General features: G+C 40.6%; 1 protein-coding gene and 1 long non-coding RNA gene across 2 annotated transcripts; one reads left to right on the top strand and one right to left on the bottom strand.

Annotated features, from left to right (window-relative positions):
- The first annotated feature begins 4,560 nt into the window (after positions 1-4,560).
- LOC115157062 (retinol dehydrogenase 12) lies at positions 4,561-7,571 on the top strand. Its single transcript, XM_029704959.1, has 7 exons — positions 4,561-4,801; positions 5,040-5,155; positions 5,298-5,453; positions 5,603-5,707; positions 5,867-6,076; positions 6,457-6,649; positions 6,783-7,571. Exons 1-7 carry the CDS (start codon positions 4,779-4,781, stop codon positions 6,883-6,885), a joined length of 906 nt encoding a protein of 301 aa, XP_029560819.1. The 5' UTR covers positions 4,561-4,778; the 3' UTR covers positions 6,886-7,571.
- LOC115157063 (uncharacterized) lies at positions 5,564-6,281 on the bottom strand. The gene is made up of 2 exons (XR_003868377.1): positions 5,883-6,281; positions 5,564-5,722 (listed from the first exon to the last, which is right to left on the bottom strand). It is a non-coding gene; the product is annotated as an uncharacterized LOC115157063 (long non-coding RNA).
- Positions 7,572-17,460: the final 9,889 nt, after the last annotated feature.

Here is a 17,460-nt window from a genome sequence, read left to right on the forward strand (position 1 = left end):
GTTGAATCTTGTTTTGTTCATACAAATATTTACACGTTAACTTTTATGAAAATGAACGCAGTTGACAGTGAGAGGACATTTCTTTTTTTGATGAGTTTACTACTACTACTACTACTACTACTACTACTACTACTACTACTACTGAAGGAGGAGAGATTACTAGAAACTATTAGTTTTAAAAATTTAAAAATTATATAAAGATCCAGGAAAAAATGGACCTTGTGCATTTCAGGTAAAATAACAACCCAATATTTATTTCAACCCGCATGTCCTGATTGCAACTGGTGTGGATGGACAAAATCAACATGCGTGCGATGGAGCATGTGGACACACACGTGCCCGGTCTAGTCACCATGTAACATGCTGAACACACCGCTCGCGTTGAGTGCGCAAGTTCTGCAAAATAAATTGACACATGTTATTCAATTATTTCATCTAAACTGCTCACGAGCGTCTGTGTAGCCAGGCGCTAGATGCTTGACACGCTGCAAGTCCCACCTCTCCCATCTCCTCATTGGTTTTTAGGAGCATATACCCAATCACATGGGTGATTGGAAGATGAACTGAGGTCCACACTACAGTCCAGTTTGTGGTGGTAATGCACCTTAAAGTTGGTTGCCAACCGACATATAAAGTCCACAGAAGAAGAACACTACTACTACTACTACTACTACTTCTACTACTACTGAAGGAGAAGAGATTACTAGAAACTAACTAGGTTTCCCCTTGTCAAATTCTATAAAGATCCAGAAAAAAAGGACCTTGTACATTTTGGGTAAAATAACAACCCATTCTTTATATCCCAGGACAAATAGCTAGCAACAGTAAGCTAGCTAGCTAAATGACCATGAATGTTCCATGTGTTTCGACCTGTCCCCAAATTAATATAGTTGGTTCAAAGTTGTTTTTTATATTTCAACCTGTGTGTCCGGATCTGGTCTGGTGTGGATGGACAAAATAAACATGCTCACGATGGCGCAAGTGGACACACGCGCAAGCCCGGTCTAGTCAGCATGTAATAGAACGAATGACTGGGTGCCTTCTCTAGTAAGCTAAAGATGACAGAGTATGAATTAGTTTATACACAGTGGCTTGTTAGCTTATACACAGTGGCTTGTATTCATGGATTCAAGGGAAGCAAGGCTCCCCCCAAAAAAATCTAACATAAAATAATTGATTCTCTCTGTGTTTCATAATTTTCCTTTAATTTGCAAGAGGCTGAATGTGTCTCACAGGAGAAAACGCGTTGCGTTGAGTGGGCAAGTTCTGCAAAATATATTGACACATGATCGAGCGAAACCGCGCCCCTCTGTCTCTCTACGTGTAGGCCATCTATCTGATGCTGTCTGGTCCAAACGAGTATGACATTGTTGCCACCCGTAGCATTGAATGTAACGGAAGCCAGCGAGCAATTGGCCTCGCTTGATAATAACAATAAATAAAAAAAATGCTAAACTGAGCGAGCTCAACTGTGAATGGTCCTGGCGCACCAAAGAAAAGTGTCAAGGGAAGCCAGCTTGGATTTTGGCGTCACTCCTATCAAATCGCATTGAGAGCATACATAATTGATATAAACAACTTGAATTGTTGCATCTCGTTGTGTTGTCCTCCGGTGGCTAGCTGAAATTGGCACTTTCCTAAATTAGCCATGGATGGAGCTAGGGATTTGGACTTGTGGTTTTACTTAATTCTTCGTACTGGCCAATGATTATAATGGTGATTCTGATCCAACCATTAATTCCTACATTGTTGTGCCCCCGACCTGAGAGGATGGAAGTTCAATATGTAGCTAGATGGAGAAGGCTAATGGCAGTTAGGCTAGCGAACAAGCATTTTAGCCAGGTAGACTAGGACAACAAAAATTGTTGTCATTCTAGAGCGTGCATTATTTCCCTATAACGCACAGTATTTTTGCACGGTATAATTCAATGGCTGTAGTTAATTTTTACATGCTATCTCTTTCAGTATTTTTCTCTGCTAGCATGTGGTAGAACACACCTTCCACGTCGTGCATTACTTCCCAGAGAACACATATAGCCCTTCGTTGACTATCCCTTACTTAAAGTATTTTCTAGAATGCCCTTATAGCCAATCAGAAACGTGTATTCTACAGCGCATGTGTTAATCAACGAGGAGCTATGCGTTCTATGGGAAATAATGCAGTGTGTTCCACGACGGGTTAGCATTATTTTCCAGAGAACGTATAGAGCCCCGAGTTGATTATCCCTTTTATACCATGGCTATAATTTAACACATTTGCAGCTCGAAATGTGTTTATTTGTGGGTAATTGTGTTCAACATCCACTGAAGTGGCTAGCAAGATACGAGAGCTACAGTAGTTGCCGTGGTAACCAAACAAACAGACTTGCTAGTTTGGCTAACCAAACCATCAGTCCTAGCTTCTTGCCATATGAAAACCAAATTCAACAATGCCAATAACGTATTCAATTCGACTTTTGCTTTCAAAAGCAGCATTACAATTATACCGTGCGTTTTAGGGAAATAATGCACGCTCCAGTCAAGAATGTCCTTCAAGACAATCAGAAACAAGTATTCAGCATGATGCAACGCGAAGCGCCTGGATACAGCCCTTAGCCGTGGCATATTGGCAATATACCACAAACTTCCAAGGTGCCTTCTTGCTATTATAAACTGCTTACCAATGTAATTACAGCAGCATAAATACATGTTTTGTCATACCTGCAGTATGAGATGGCTTTCAGCCAATCATTATTCAGGGCTCGAACCACCCAGTTTATAATGAGGTGTAAAAGCATATTTATTACTTATTTGTTTCTTTGGGATTCATTTAACTCAGGAAACAGCAGAGGGAGCAGCCCCCTATCCACATCGACGGGACATTAGTGGAGGTGGAAAGTTTGAAATTCCTCGGCGTACACATCACGGCCAAACTGAAATGGTCCACCCATACAGCAGCAGCGCCTCTTCAACCTCAGGAGGCTGAAGAAATTTGGTTTGTCACCAAAAACACTCACAAACTTTTACAGATGCACAATCACCGCCTGGTACGGCAACTGCTCCGCCCACAACCGTAAAGCTCTCTAGAGGGTAGTGAGGTCTGCACAACGCACCACCGGGGGCAAACTACCTGCCCTCCAGGACACCTACACCACCCAATGTCACAGGAAGGCCAAAAAGATCATCAAGGACAACAACCACCTGAGCCACTGCCTGTTCACCCCGCTATCATACAGAAGGCGAGGTCAGTACAGGTGCATCAAAGCTGGGACTGAGAGACTGAAAAACAGCTTCTATGTCAAGGCCATCAGACTGTTAAACAGCCATCACTAACATTGAGTGGCTGCTGCCAACATACTGACTCATCACTAGCCACTTTAAACAATGCCACTTTATATAATGTTTACATACCCTACATTACTCATCTCATATGTATATACTGTATTCTATACCATCTACTGCATCTTGCCTATGCCGTTCGGCCATCGCTCATTCATATATTTTTATGTACATATTCTTATTCATTACTTTACACTTGTGTGTGTATATGGTAGTTGTGAAATTGTTAGGTTAGATTACTTGTTAGATATTACTGCATGGTCGGAACTATAAGCACAAGCATTTTGCTACACTCGCATTAACATCTGCTAACCATGTGTATGTGACAAATAAAATTTGATTTGAACTATAACTATGATCTTGATTTGAGAAAAAAAAACACTATAGCTATTATGTTAACCACTAGATGGTGTTCTTGGTCAGGTTTTTAACTAAACTAGGGAAGTCCAGATATTATTTATTTAATATTTTGTCTACAATAGGCTAGATCTAATACAATTTTTTATTGGATGCTGTAATAGTCTTGTTTGTCATCAAAAGACATGGAGAGACAAACCTACAAAATAATAACATTGGAAAGTAATAGCACTATCTTCTGATCAATTTAATCAGTTTATTAATCATATTTTGTACTTATTCAACTATCCAACAATAAGAAGCATGTTTATTTAAATAGTTAATGCCCTAAACTTCAGCTCAAACTACATAACTCTCATAAATAATGACAAATATTCCTACATACAAATATATGTTTATTGTCCCTCTGCATTCCTGACTGTAATAAAAAGTTATTGTTTTGCCTCTACTTCTTTTGAGGTTGGTCTCAGGATTAGTACAACCCTAATCTCGGTTAACCTAGAAGTAAAATCCTGCGTAAATTGGTCAGCTGTACATGCAGAGTCTGCCCACGGGATATTAGTACAAATCTCTTCATTCAAATAACCATTCCTTCTAGCTGGTATTCACTTGAACCTTTCCAGTTTTAAGAGTGTTGCGTTTATAGGTCGAAACAATATTAATTAACTTTTGTCATTCGTAGTACGTTATCAATGGTACAATATGTTACGTTGTGAAAAAAAAAAATTCAGTATCATTGTCATCTCAATGTTCTCAAAATAGTATTTTTTTGCTTTCTTTAAAAAAAAAATATATTGATTCAGCATGCAGTCTAAAATCAGAGCTCAGTAGTTTTCAAGAATTACTGATTATATATTGAAATGGTTATATGCACAGGCTCCTGCTGATCCTGATTGGATCATGTGACAGAACTTTAGCAGATTATCTAGGATTAGTTGTTACAACCCCAATCCGACCCACTACAATAATCCAGTTCTCAACTCTAACATAGCATACACTACACACTTACTCGATCAGCAATTCAACTAGTGTAATTCTTTTGAGAAAGGACATGCTGTGAGACAACACGGTAGGGAGTCTGTGTGGCGGCCATCAGCTCTAGAATGTCAAACATTTATACAATAAGGTAGGCTGTGCATGCTCTACTATCTACTCATTCTGTTGTTTACTTGGCTCAAGTTGCTGCATTGATTGTACATCATCAGCCAGCTCAGTATGTAGGATAGTGATCCAACATAATTAAGGGGGGTTACACCTCCAAAGTATTATTTGAAATGTATCAAAACCATTTAAAAAGCTTTACTTATTCCAGGTCTGATTTACTGTATCTGCTCACAATCACACGTGTTTCTATGTTTCTCTAGAGATATTCTCTGTGGTCAGTGGTCATCTAGTGAAAGACTAGATGGCAAAACAGTTATCATTACTGGAGCCAATGCTGGCATTGGCAAAGAGACAGCACTGGACCTGGCAAAGAGAGGTAAGTACACTTGCACCACCATGTTATTATACAGTACATGTACCACCATGTTGTGGTGAAAGGATGGGTAGCATGATGCATGTTTGTTGACATATACTGTACATACTTGACATATACTCTGACATTTTTCTATAATCATCAGGGGGCAGGATAATCTTGGCCTGCAGAGACTTGGGCAGAGCTGAGGCGGCACAGAGAGAGATCATTGAGAACTCTGGAAACCCCAACATTGTGACCAGAAAGATAGATTTGTCCGACACAAAGTCCATTAGAGAATTTGCAGAGTTAATCAACAGGGGTTAGTAGAGAATTGTCACTCGTCCAATCTCTTTATAATCTCAATGTGAGGACTTTGTCTAATGTAGAAATACGATATGGAATATAATACAAAACACAATCAGTCTTAACTTCAGTGATTACTTTTTTTATTTGGAAATACTCTTTCAGAGGAGAAACAAGTGAACATTCTTATCAACAATGCTGGGATCATGATGTGTCCATACTCTAAGACCGCAGATGGCTTTGAGATGCAGTTTGGAGTGAACCATTTGGGTGAGACAGAGCAACCTAACACAAATGAAGAGATTCAAATAGGCTATAGGGTGAAATTATATATTATCTATAGTTCTTAACCTATGAAAATATTAGTCAGTAATACATTGTACAAGTAATCTACTGTAGAGTAGCATGTTAGAATGTCATGTATTTTAGGTCACTTCCTGCTCACCTTCCTGCTGATTGATCTGATAAAGAGATCCAGACCAGCCAGAATCATCAACCTGTCCTCCATGGCTCACAAATGGGGTAGGATCCAGCTAGAGGACATCAACAGTGAGAGGATCTACCACTCCAGAAGAGCATATGGACAAAGCAAATTAGCCAACATCCTGAGTATACGGTCCCTGGCTAAGAGACTAAAGGGTTTGTGTTACAATTTTTTTCTCCCATATTGGTGTTGACATTATCAGTGGACCTGGGCAAGCAAAACAAACTGCATTGGAAACACTGTGGTTTATGATAGAAGCTTTGCAAGATTGGCTGGCTTTGCATCATAGAAGTTTTGCAGCATTGGCTAGCTTAAAGATAATACTTTTCTTAAAACGCCTTATCTTGTTCACTAATAAACTTTCTAGTACTGCTGTTCTTTTTCAAACATCTAAGAATGACCTTTTTATGAGATTGTCGATCCATTCCCCTAAATCTTGTTATTTTGTGCTTATTCAGTAAGATAAAAGGTAATATGTGATGCCTGCACTATTTAGAAGAGGTTTGATTCTCTACTTCCATTTTTCCTTTGTTAGACACTGGAGTGACAGTTTATGCAGTCCACCCAGGTATAGTGAGGACTGAGCTAAAGAGACACATGAATTTAGCCCTGCTCATATCCTGGAAGATTGTCAGACCTTTCACCAAAACTATTGTACAAGGTGCCCAGACCTCCATCTACTGTGCTGTGGAGCCAGAGCTGGAGACAGAGAGCGGTGGATATTACAGGTGAAATCACACAATGAAGTGAATTGTTTTTTAGACCACAGTGACATTTTAGATAAATCATAGGTTTACATAAGATATTTAGTATATGATACACATTTTATTTGTTACTGAATTGTATTTGCATTGTTCACAGTGACTGTAAACCCTCCAGCTGTACCAGGGCTGCCAGGGATGATGAGATGGCTCAGAAACTATGGGAACTCAGCTGCCAAATGCTTGGGATAACATGGGACTGAACATCATCCTTGAATATCATTATAGATAGGCTAGAATATGTCAATTGTTTGAAAAGTGCTTGCCTTGAATGCTTACACAGTAGGTTATACTATGGTATCTATAGTTATACTATTGTTATGCTATGCATACTATGAATATGAATGCTGTATACGCAGAGCTTGACTTGGGATGAAATTGGTCCATTAGACTATGTTCACAGAAATTCCCAAATGGCATTAGCCTATGCTATAGAGACCTGATGATTCAGTGTTAAGGGTTCATACTCAGTTTGACAGATGGAATTTCATGACTTTTCCGTTACTTTTAACCAAATTACCATGACCAATAATTGCTGGTATCTCTATGTAGCCTACATGAGCATTTGGACAGAACAAATTAGCCAACATTCTCCATCTGGAAAGCAACTGGGTGTGCAGGCTTTTGATCCAGCCCTGAAACACACTCGCGTCTGCTTATCAAGGTCCTGTTGAGCAGCTGATGTTTAGGCTACAATCTCACTGGACACAGACGTCAATTCAACATCTGTTCAACATCATTTAATTGAACTGACGTGGAAACAACGTTGATTCAAGTCTGTGCCCAGTGGGAATGTGGTGTGTTAGAGTGGGGCTCGAACAAAAGCCTGCACAAGACATTAACCTATACAAGATCGGTGCCCCCCCCCGCAGGACGGTTGAGCTAACGTGCACTAATGTGATTAGTATGACGTTGTAAGTAACAAGAACATTTCCCAGGACATAGACATATCTGATATGGGCAGAAAGCTTACATTTGTGTTAATATAACTGCACTGTCCAATTTACAGTAGCTATTACAGTGAAATAATACCATGCTATTGTTTGAGGAGAGCGCACAGTTATGTCCTTGAAAATGTATCAATAAACTAATTAGGCACATTTGGGCAAACTTGATACAACATTTTGAACCATAATGCAATGGTTCATTGGATCCGTCTAAAACTTTGCACATACAATGCTGCCATCTAGTGGCCAAAATCTAAATTGTACCTAAACTGGAATAATACATTGTGGCCTTTCTCTTGCATTTCAAAAATGATGGAACAAAAAAACAAATGTTTTTTTCTTTGTATTATCTTTTGTGTTATATTCTCCTATATTAATTACAGTAGCTATCACATTTCCACAAACTTCAAAGTATTTCCTTTCAAATGGTATCAAGAATATGCATATCCTTGCTTGGGTATGTCATTTTATGCGAAAATTGAAAAAAGGGTCCGATCCTTTTTTAAGCCTTGAAACATTTCAGACATGAGCTGTGTTCAAATACCCATACTAACATACTGTATACTACATACTTAATGAGTATATACTACATACTATATACTATTGGTTCATTTTAGTATACTGTAAACGAACAGTATCCTTTCAGTGGAGCTTACTAGAGCTACGCCTGTCTACCTGAAGTTGATGCTGTTGCTTTGCAACCTCTTGTTAGAATAACAAATTACTAGGTAGATACTTTATGACTTCGGGTGTGTTCGTAAATTCAGTCTGGAGTGCCAGAGTGCGCTCATAGTGCGCTCTGGGCGTTCGTAAATTCAGAGCTTGTCAGATTGTCAGTTCATAAATTCAGAGCATTTTGCTCTTGGATCGTTCTGAGTGCGCACTGGACGCTCTGGCCAACAGTAGGGTTGATCCAAGCGTTCAGACCTCACAACAGCAGTCAAGCACCTAAACTAGCTGGCTAACGTTGGTTAGCTTGCTAGCTACTTCCAGACATAAATGAGAGAACACCTCACTCTGACCATTTTACTCGCCCTAGCAGAGCTGTTTAGCCTGTTTTCATGTTATCCAGAGCGTTGGTGACTGTAACTGTGCTGCTGGCAACAATTTAATTACGATTTTTTTTTGCCGAAGTTAACTGACACTGGCCATATTCAACGGGTGTTGAGCGTTCGTAAATGTACCAGTTATTCTGATGAACGCACCCAAATTAACAATGTCCATTGAGAATGCACAACGTCTATACCATTTAGCTAAGCATGACGTGCATAATCAAGTGAATACAAGTTGGGTAGTTAGTTAGCATGCATGTTAATATACTGTCAACGTTAGGTAGCTAGCAAACATACCGGTACATACTGCTGTAATGATATGCTAAACTCAGAAAAAAAAGAAACAGCCTTTTTTCAGGACCCTGTCTTTGAAAGATAATTAGTACAAATCCAAATAACTTCACAGATCTTCATTGTAAAGGGTTTAAACACTGTTTCCCATTCTTGTTCAATGAACCATAAACAATTCATGAACATGCACCTGTGGAACGGTCGTTAAGACACTAACAGCTTACAGACGGTAGGCAATTAAGGTCACAGTTATGAAAACTTAGGACACTAAAGAGGCCTTTCTACTGACTCTGAAAAACACCAAACAAAAGATGCCCAGGGTCCCTGCTCATCTGTGTGAATGTGCCTTAGGCATGCTGCAAGGAGGCATGTTGACTGCAGATGTGGCCAGGGCAATAAATTGCAATGTCCGTACTGTGAGACACCTAAGACAGCGCTACAGGGAGACAGGATGGACAGCTAATCGTCCTCGCAGTGGCAGACCACGTGTAACAACAGCTGTACAGGATCGGTACATCCGAACGTCACACCTGCGAGACAGGTACAGGATGGCAACAACAACTGCCCGAGTTACACCAGGAATGCACAATCCCTCCATCAGTGCTCAGACTGTCCGCAATAGGCTGAGAGAGGCTGGACTGAGGGCTTGTAGGCCTGTTGTAAGGCAGGTCCTCACCAGACATCACCGGCAACAACGTCGCCTATGGGCACAAACCCACTGTCGCTGGGCCAGACAGGACTGGCAAAAAGTGCTCTTCACTGATGAGTCACGGTTTTGTCTCAGCAGGTGTGATGGTCGGATTCGCGTTTATCGTTGAAGGAATGAGCATTACACCGAGGCCTGTACCCTTGAGCGGGATCGATTTGGAGTTGGAGGGTCCGTCATGGTCTGGGGCGGTGTCTCACAGCATCATTGGACTGAGCTTGTTGTCATTGCAGGAAATCTCAATGCTGTGCGTTACAGGGAAGACATCCTCCTCCCTCGTGGTACCCTTCCTGCAGGCTCATCCTGTAATGATCCTCCAGCATGACAATGCCACCAGCCATACTGCTTGTTCTGTGTGTGATTTCCTGCAAGACAGGAATGTCAATGTTCTGCCATGGCCAGCAAAGAGCCCGGATCTCAATCCCATTGAGCACGTTTGGGACCTGTTGGATCGGAGGGTGAGGGCTAAGGCCATTCCCTTAAAAAATGTCTGGGAACTTGCAGGTGCCTTGGTGGAAGAGTGGGGTAACATCTCATAGCATGCAGCTGGTAGCCACACCAGATACTGACTGTTACTTTTGATTTTGAACCCCCCCCCCTTCCCCTTTGTTCAGGGACACATTATTCCATTTGTTAGTCACATGTTTGTGGAACTTGTTCAGTTTATGTCTCAGTTGTTGAATCTTGTTATGTTCTTACAAATATTTAGACATGTTAAGTTTGCTGAAAATAAACACAGCTGACAGTGAGGACATTTCTTTTTTTGATGAGTTTATGTGGTTCGTAAGGATAGCGTAGTAAAATTGTCAGCAAAGATAACGTGTAATGTAGCTTATTTGAAAAGTCATTACTTTATTACATTGCTCAACATGTTCTTAACATTTTTCATAATTAGTTAACACAATGAATTTGTATCTGCTGTTGTCGGACTTCGGCTGCATATTTTCCGCCATTTTCTTCAAATCTGAAAACATTGTGAAGCCACGCCCATTTTCTGAAGAATTTAATTATGGGCCCTAAAAGCACGGAAATAGTATCCACTGCTTGTATACTTCGTATTTTGGCGAATGTAGTACGACATCCGGGAACTTTTGACATACTGACTTTATCCATACTATGACCAATAAGCATACTACATACTCAATTTAAGTCATAAATAGTATGGTTAGTATGAGTATTCGAACACGGCTATGGATTATGTGTGCCATTCCGAGGGTGAATGGACAAGACAAAATATTTAAGTGCCCTTGAAAGGGATATGGTAGTAGGTGCCAGGCGCACTGGTTTGAGTGGTAAAGAACTGCAACGATGCTGGGGGTTTTCACACACAGTTTCCCGTGTGCATCAAGAATTGTCCACCCCCCAAAGGACATCCAGCCAACTTGACACAACTTTGGGAAGGATTGGAGTCAACATGGGCCAGCATGCCTGTGGAACGCTTTTGACACCTTGTAGTCCATGCCCTGACGAATTGAGGCTGTTCTGAGGGCAAAAGGGGTTGCAACTCAATGTTAGGACAGTGTTCCTAATGTTTTGTACACTCAGTGTAGTTAGTCTATCATTATTTTATAGCAGGGGTGCTCAACTACTATTTGAGAAGGTCCAGTGACACAAATATGCTAGGTGGCAAAGGTCCGGAGGGATATCGTCCTCTATCAGCTCTGTGGTATGGCGTAGTCACAAACATAGTTGTCTACGACTTAGGAAACATGTCGGTATATAAAATGTTCATTAAATACATTAAATCAATAAATGAGACTAATAACTTGAATTAATTACAACTTATTTTGAATTTAAACGTTTAACATTGCATCAACATTGCTAAAGAATAAAAGTGGTTGGATAATTGTCTATGCAAAAAGTGCACTCTGAACCATTGTACATAGGCCTTGAATGAACTTGTATTATTATTATAACAAAGGCATGTTTCCTGGAGAACAAAGGAGGGTTTAACAAACATAATCTGAATGCACAGAATACCACTGTGGGCCATGCAATATTTATATATAAGTCACTCTGGGCCTTGCATCAATGAGAGAAATGACACTTTCTGTCTCCTGCCAATGCATTGAACTTTGGCACAAATGGTGTGAGAGCCACTCTGAGACACTGGTGCAGGTGTTTATTGGTGAGCCAGGTGCGGTATTTGTTTTTAATAAAGTTCATTGTGGAGAAGGCTGATTCACAGCTGTATGTGGAGCCAAATGGTCAGGATGTATAGTGCCAGTCTCTTGAGCACAGGGACATCAGCTGCAGGCACCATCTTTCCCCAGAAAATGACAGGGTCACAATCACCAGCCTGCACGTTCAGTCACATTTTCTTGCAGCTCTATCAACTTCATTTCTGTGATGTAACATCTACCCATCTGAAGATCTGTTTTGCTTCTTCTGACAACTTTGTCACATTTGTCACATGCATTTCATTAGCTGTGGATGAATCAACAGATAACACTGATAATGCCCAGCTTCTGTGATGCAAGGTAAAGGAGCAATAAAGGGTTTATTGTTGCTCCAACCAACAGCGTTGTGATTAATGCCTTTTTAATTAAACCATCTCACCCAGCATAGCCGGCTGCAGCACCCCCTGATAAATCAGAATAAATAGAAAAATGTAATAACAGGCAGCAGCAGTTCTCTTCCAACAGTGAAGTCATCAAAGCGAGCCTTGAAGTTATCAATCAGCTTCTGGGTGAAATCTACATAGTTGGGAACGTCTTTGTCTCCCTGCGTTTGCACCAGAAGATTGGGGAAGTGGACAAGTTCTCCCTGGAGATCATTCTTGAAAAGCTCAAATTTATTCTGGAAAGCCTGGACTGCTCTTATTATATCACACACTGTGTTTAACCGTCCCTGCAGCTTAACATTCAGTTGATTAAGATGTGATGTAATCTCTGTCAGAAAAGCAACTGTTTTAATCTTCTCCTCATCTTCCAAAAAGTCAGAAAACTGAGTTGCCTCTTTTGCTCTGATAAGAAAGTTTTGATTTCCTCCTAAATGGTCTATAAAGTGTTTCAAAACCCTGCCTTTGCTGAGCCATCTGACATTATTGCTAGTAGTAAGTCATCAAAACTGGCATTGGCCTCTGTCAGAATGCCTCGTAGCAGGCGATGTTGTAGGGATGATGTTGCTCTCAAAAAGTTGATCAGTTTCATCATCGTTGTCATGACCGCAGAATACTATTTTCCCAGACTGGCATTCAGGACAGATTGATGGATGATGCAGTGATTTAATGTCAGGTCAGGGTGGTCATCTTTAAAACGTGCAACCAGTCCCCTCCCTCTTCCTATTGTGGCTGGAACTCCATCTGTGGTGATGGAGACCACTGACTTCAGATCTCTCCCCATTTTTGTCAGCATCCCTTTGATGGCCTCATGGATATCCTCTCCCCGTGTGTGCTTCTAGATGTGTTAAGCCCAACAGCTCCTCACAGAATTCCTTTGTTTCATTATAAAATCTGACAAACACCAGAAGCTGGGCATTATCAGTGTTATCTGTTGATTCATCCACAGCTAAGGAAATGCATGGTGCATTCTGAATGGCCTCATGAATTGTGAAGTTTAATCTTCAGCCAATATTTCAGTTCTCCTCATTGCTGTGGAATCTGACAGTGGCATCTGTTTGATCTTTTCCCTTATCTAATCTCTTTATTTACCTTCAAGGAAGTTGTCAGCAACTCCACACATGCATCATTTTACCATCTCAGCATCTGAAAATGTTTTTTGGTGTTTTCCCAAAACCCAAGCTATCCTCAGTGAACACTCCATTGCATGTTGTTGGGCTGTCACGGAATTGGCAAGGACCTCTCATACTGTGATTTGAGTTGGTTAGTCTTGTATCCCCTGAACACGGAGGTGTTAACAAACATCTGATTTAATATGCCTGGTGTCATAATGGCGCTTAACATTGGCACTTTTCACAAGAGCTACAATCTCGCTGCATATCAGGCACATTGGTTTTGTGCTAATTGTGGGGAGAATGAATAAATACTGTTCCGTCCACTCGTCTTTGAATATACGGTTTTCAGAGTTAACTTTTTTATTTTTTAACAAAGATACTGGTAACGAAGCTCCTTCTATGTCTGATATTAACAGTTGAACAGCGGTCAAATCTTTCTGTTTCTTACTGCCTGCTTGTCCCAAGGTTCCGCAGAGGATATTTGGATTGATGTGATTGGGTAAGACGCGGCCTCTGGTATTTGCATATAACCATGCGATTGGATTAGACGGGGCACTAGAAGGTGGGCGTTTCTTCGAGAGAGAAAGAGTGAAAAAGAGAGGTTGCTGAGTTATATCGGATGGCTAAATTAGACCGCTGCGCCAGGTTGATTTTTTTTAAAGCTGTCTAAAAAATAATGTACTTTTATATAGCAAAATGCAATGTTGTCCGGTCCGGATTGACCCTTCTCTGGGTCCAGACCCGGACCACGGTCCGCCAGTTGATTTTGGCTGTTTTATAGGTTACCTCATGCTGAAATGTCTCTTTCTCTCAATTAAATTCAATTTAAGGGCTTTATTGGCATGGGAAACATATGTTGACATTGCCAAAGCTAGTGAAGTAGATAATAAACAAAAGTGAAATAAACAATAACAATTTACAGTAAACATTACACTCACAGAAGTTCCAAATGAATAAAGACATTTCAAATGTCATATTATGTCTATATACGGTGTTGTAATGATGTACAAATAGTTAAAGTACAAAAGGGAAAATAAATAAACATAAATATGGGTTGTATTTTCAATGGTGTTTGTTCTTCACAGGTTGCCATTTTCTTGTGGCAACAGGTCACAAATCTTGCTGCTGTGATAGCACACTGGTATTTCACCTAGTAGATATGGGAGTTTATCAAAATTGTGTTTGTGTTTGAATTATTTGTGGGTCTGTGTAATCTCAGGGAAATATGTGTCTCTAATATAGCCATAAATTTGCAGGAGGTTAGGAAGTGCAGCTCAGTTTCCACCTCATTTTGTGGGCAGTGTGCACGTAGCTTTCTCAATAGCAAGGCTCATTGAGTCTGTACATAGTCAAAGCTTTCCTTAAGTTTGGGTCAGTCACAGTGGTCGGGTTTTCTGCCACTCTGTACTCTCTGTTTAGGGCCAAATAGCATTCTAGTTTGCTCTGTTTTTTTGCTAATTCTTTCCAATGTGTCAAGTAATTCTCGTTTTGTTTTCTCATGATTTGGTTGGTCTCTCTCTCTCTCTTCTCGGCCAACGCCCCACTCTCACTGGCACACACGCAGATGATACACAGCACACAGAAACACGCTGAAGGGTTGGCCTAATTCTGATCATGGCTGCTATGTCGATTTTTAAAGCTGCAATCAGCAGAAGAAACAATAACAACGTGGCCTCCCTGCCCCTGGTTCGGTAAAAAGGTGAGGGAAGGGGCTGGAGAAATGTAATCACTCTCAAATTCATAGATATAGCTATGGATGCAAGGATTGACCACCCAAATTATAATTTTAACTATGTTGAGGCTGCATAGTGTTTGTTTACATTTTCTTTGTTTACAAACATTGGAGTAAAATAAGTGTATTTTGGGTTCTTATGGGGTACGACAGTTGAAATAAGCTCATGAGGAATTTATAAATTATATTTGTCAAAAATCAATGGGTAGCCAGTCCATAAACTAATGTAGCAACTGCTGATTGCCCTTTCAAGACATTGATAATATATTTAAAAAGCAAAACACAATATTAAAATTCCATTTTAATATTTTCATGACCATAAGAACCCTCATTTGATAACTTGGAACAGCGCAATGTGCACATTCAGGCTGACACATTCTCAATCTGTGCAATTTCAAATTTCACTCTGCTCCGTTTACATCGTGACATTTTTATTTCACTGAGTCTTGCCCCGCCACTGAAAGGACAAGTGAAGTGTTTGTAACACAAAATGGAGGAGAGCCTGTCTCTTATCAGAGATCGCATTTATTTGGGGAGATTGCAGAATATGACCTTTTCATTCAAGAAACATATTTTCATTTTCTTCTGTGGTTTGGTAACTTCCTGTTCTTCAACGGCCTCTGGTTGGACTGAGGACAACACAATTGTGGAGCCTCTGGAGGAATGCAGAGGCCAATTGAGCTCCGTAAAAAGCCAATTTATGCTTGATCTGAAAATGTGGTTGGAGGCTCCGTATGGAGGGGTTGACACAATTGAAGAGCCTCCGGAGGTCATAATGAGCTCCAAACCGCATCAGTGTGTGGCTCCCAAATGTTGTAACATTGCAGAGGGCTCTGTATAGCTCCTCATTAACATAATTGGTTGACGGTAGGTGGGAGCGGGAGGTATTAACACAAAGTTACTTCCTTGACAATTTCCTTCACAACAGCTCTGCTCAGCGAAGGCAAGAAGTATAAATGCCCTGACTTCTGCTGAGGCCGTATCGCAGTAAATGCAAAGCCTTGTACAAAATTTGGGAGGCACACTGCAATGTATTATGGAGCTTGATTTGGCCTTTGCATGCCTCTGGAGGCTCAGCAACTGCGTCACACCCTCCATACGAAGCCTCCGACCACATTTTTGGATCAAGCATAAATTGGCTTTAGTATGCCCCATTCGTCTCGCTATGGAGCCTTCAACCACAGGGTGGCGGTGCATTTCCACTCTGTTGTGGACGTTTCCATTGAAATACATGACATTCAGTGCAACTTAACAGAGTGCTTATGTACTGTGAACTAGGCTGGCATGCTGGATTCACAGAATAGCGGCAAATAAACTTGAACAAAGCGGAATCAAGATATGAACGCCCACTCCATTACAGTGGAGGCTGGTGGGAGGAGCAATGGGAGGATGGGCTCATTGTAATGGCTGGAATGGAATCAATGGAACGCACATGTGGTTTTCATATGTTTGATACCATTCCATACATTTCTTTCCAGCTATTACAATGAGCCCGTCCTCCTATAGCTCCTCCCACCAGCCTCCATTGCTTCATTGCTATTCAATGCAGATCCCACCTTCATTCCACTTTGATCAACCTTTTTTTGATGCTGTGTGTGAATCCGGGCCGGTGATAGACCACTATGTTTTATAGATGAGCTGGTACCCATTTCCCAAAAAATGTGGATGCAGGTACAGCGCTCTGGACAGCTCCGGGCATTTAAACTGTTTTGGCAGCTCACTTTTAACCTCTCTGGCGCATGTGGGACGAACTCGTCCCACCTACGTAACAGCCACTGAAATCCAGTGGCGCGATTTTTGAATCGTTAGAAATACTATTACTTCAATTTCTCAAACATATGACTATTTTACAGCTATTTAAAGACAAGAATCTCGTTAATCTAACCCCACTGTCCGATTTCAAAAAGGCTTTACAACGAAAGCAAAACATTAGATTATGTCAGCAGAGTGCCCAGCCAGAAATAATCAGACACCCATTTTTCAAGCTAGCATATCATGTCACATAAACCCAAACCACAGCTAAATGCAGCACTAACCTTTTATGATCTTCATCAGATGACACACCTAGGACATTGTGTTATACAATACATGCATGTCTGTTCAATCAAGTTCATATTTATATAAAAAAACAGCTTTTTACATTAGCATGTGACGTTCAGAAAAAGCATAACCCCCGCAAACTTCCGGGGAATTTACTAACAGTTTGCTAAATTACTCACGATAAACGTTCACAAAAAGCATAACAATTATTTTAAGAATTATAGATACATTACTCCTCTATGCACTCGATATGTCCAATTTTAAAATAGCTTTTCGGATGAAGCACATTTTGCAATAATCTAAGTACATAGCCCGGCATCACAGGGCTAGCTATT

The sequence above is a fragment of the Salmo trutta genome, chromosome 21 (assembly GCF_901001165.1).
Source record: "Salmo trutta chromosome 21, fSalTru1.1, whole genome shotgun sequence".
NCBI classification, from domain to species: domain Eukaryota; kingdom Metazoa; phylum Chordata; class Actinopteri; order Salmoniformes; family Salmonidae; genus Salmo; species Salmo trutta.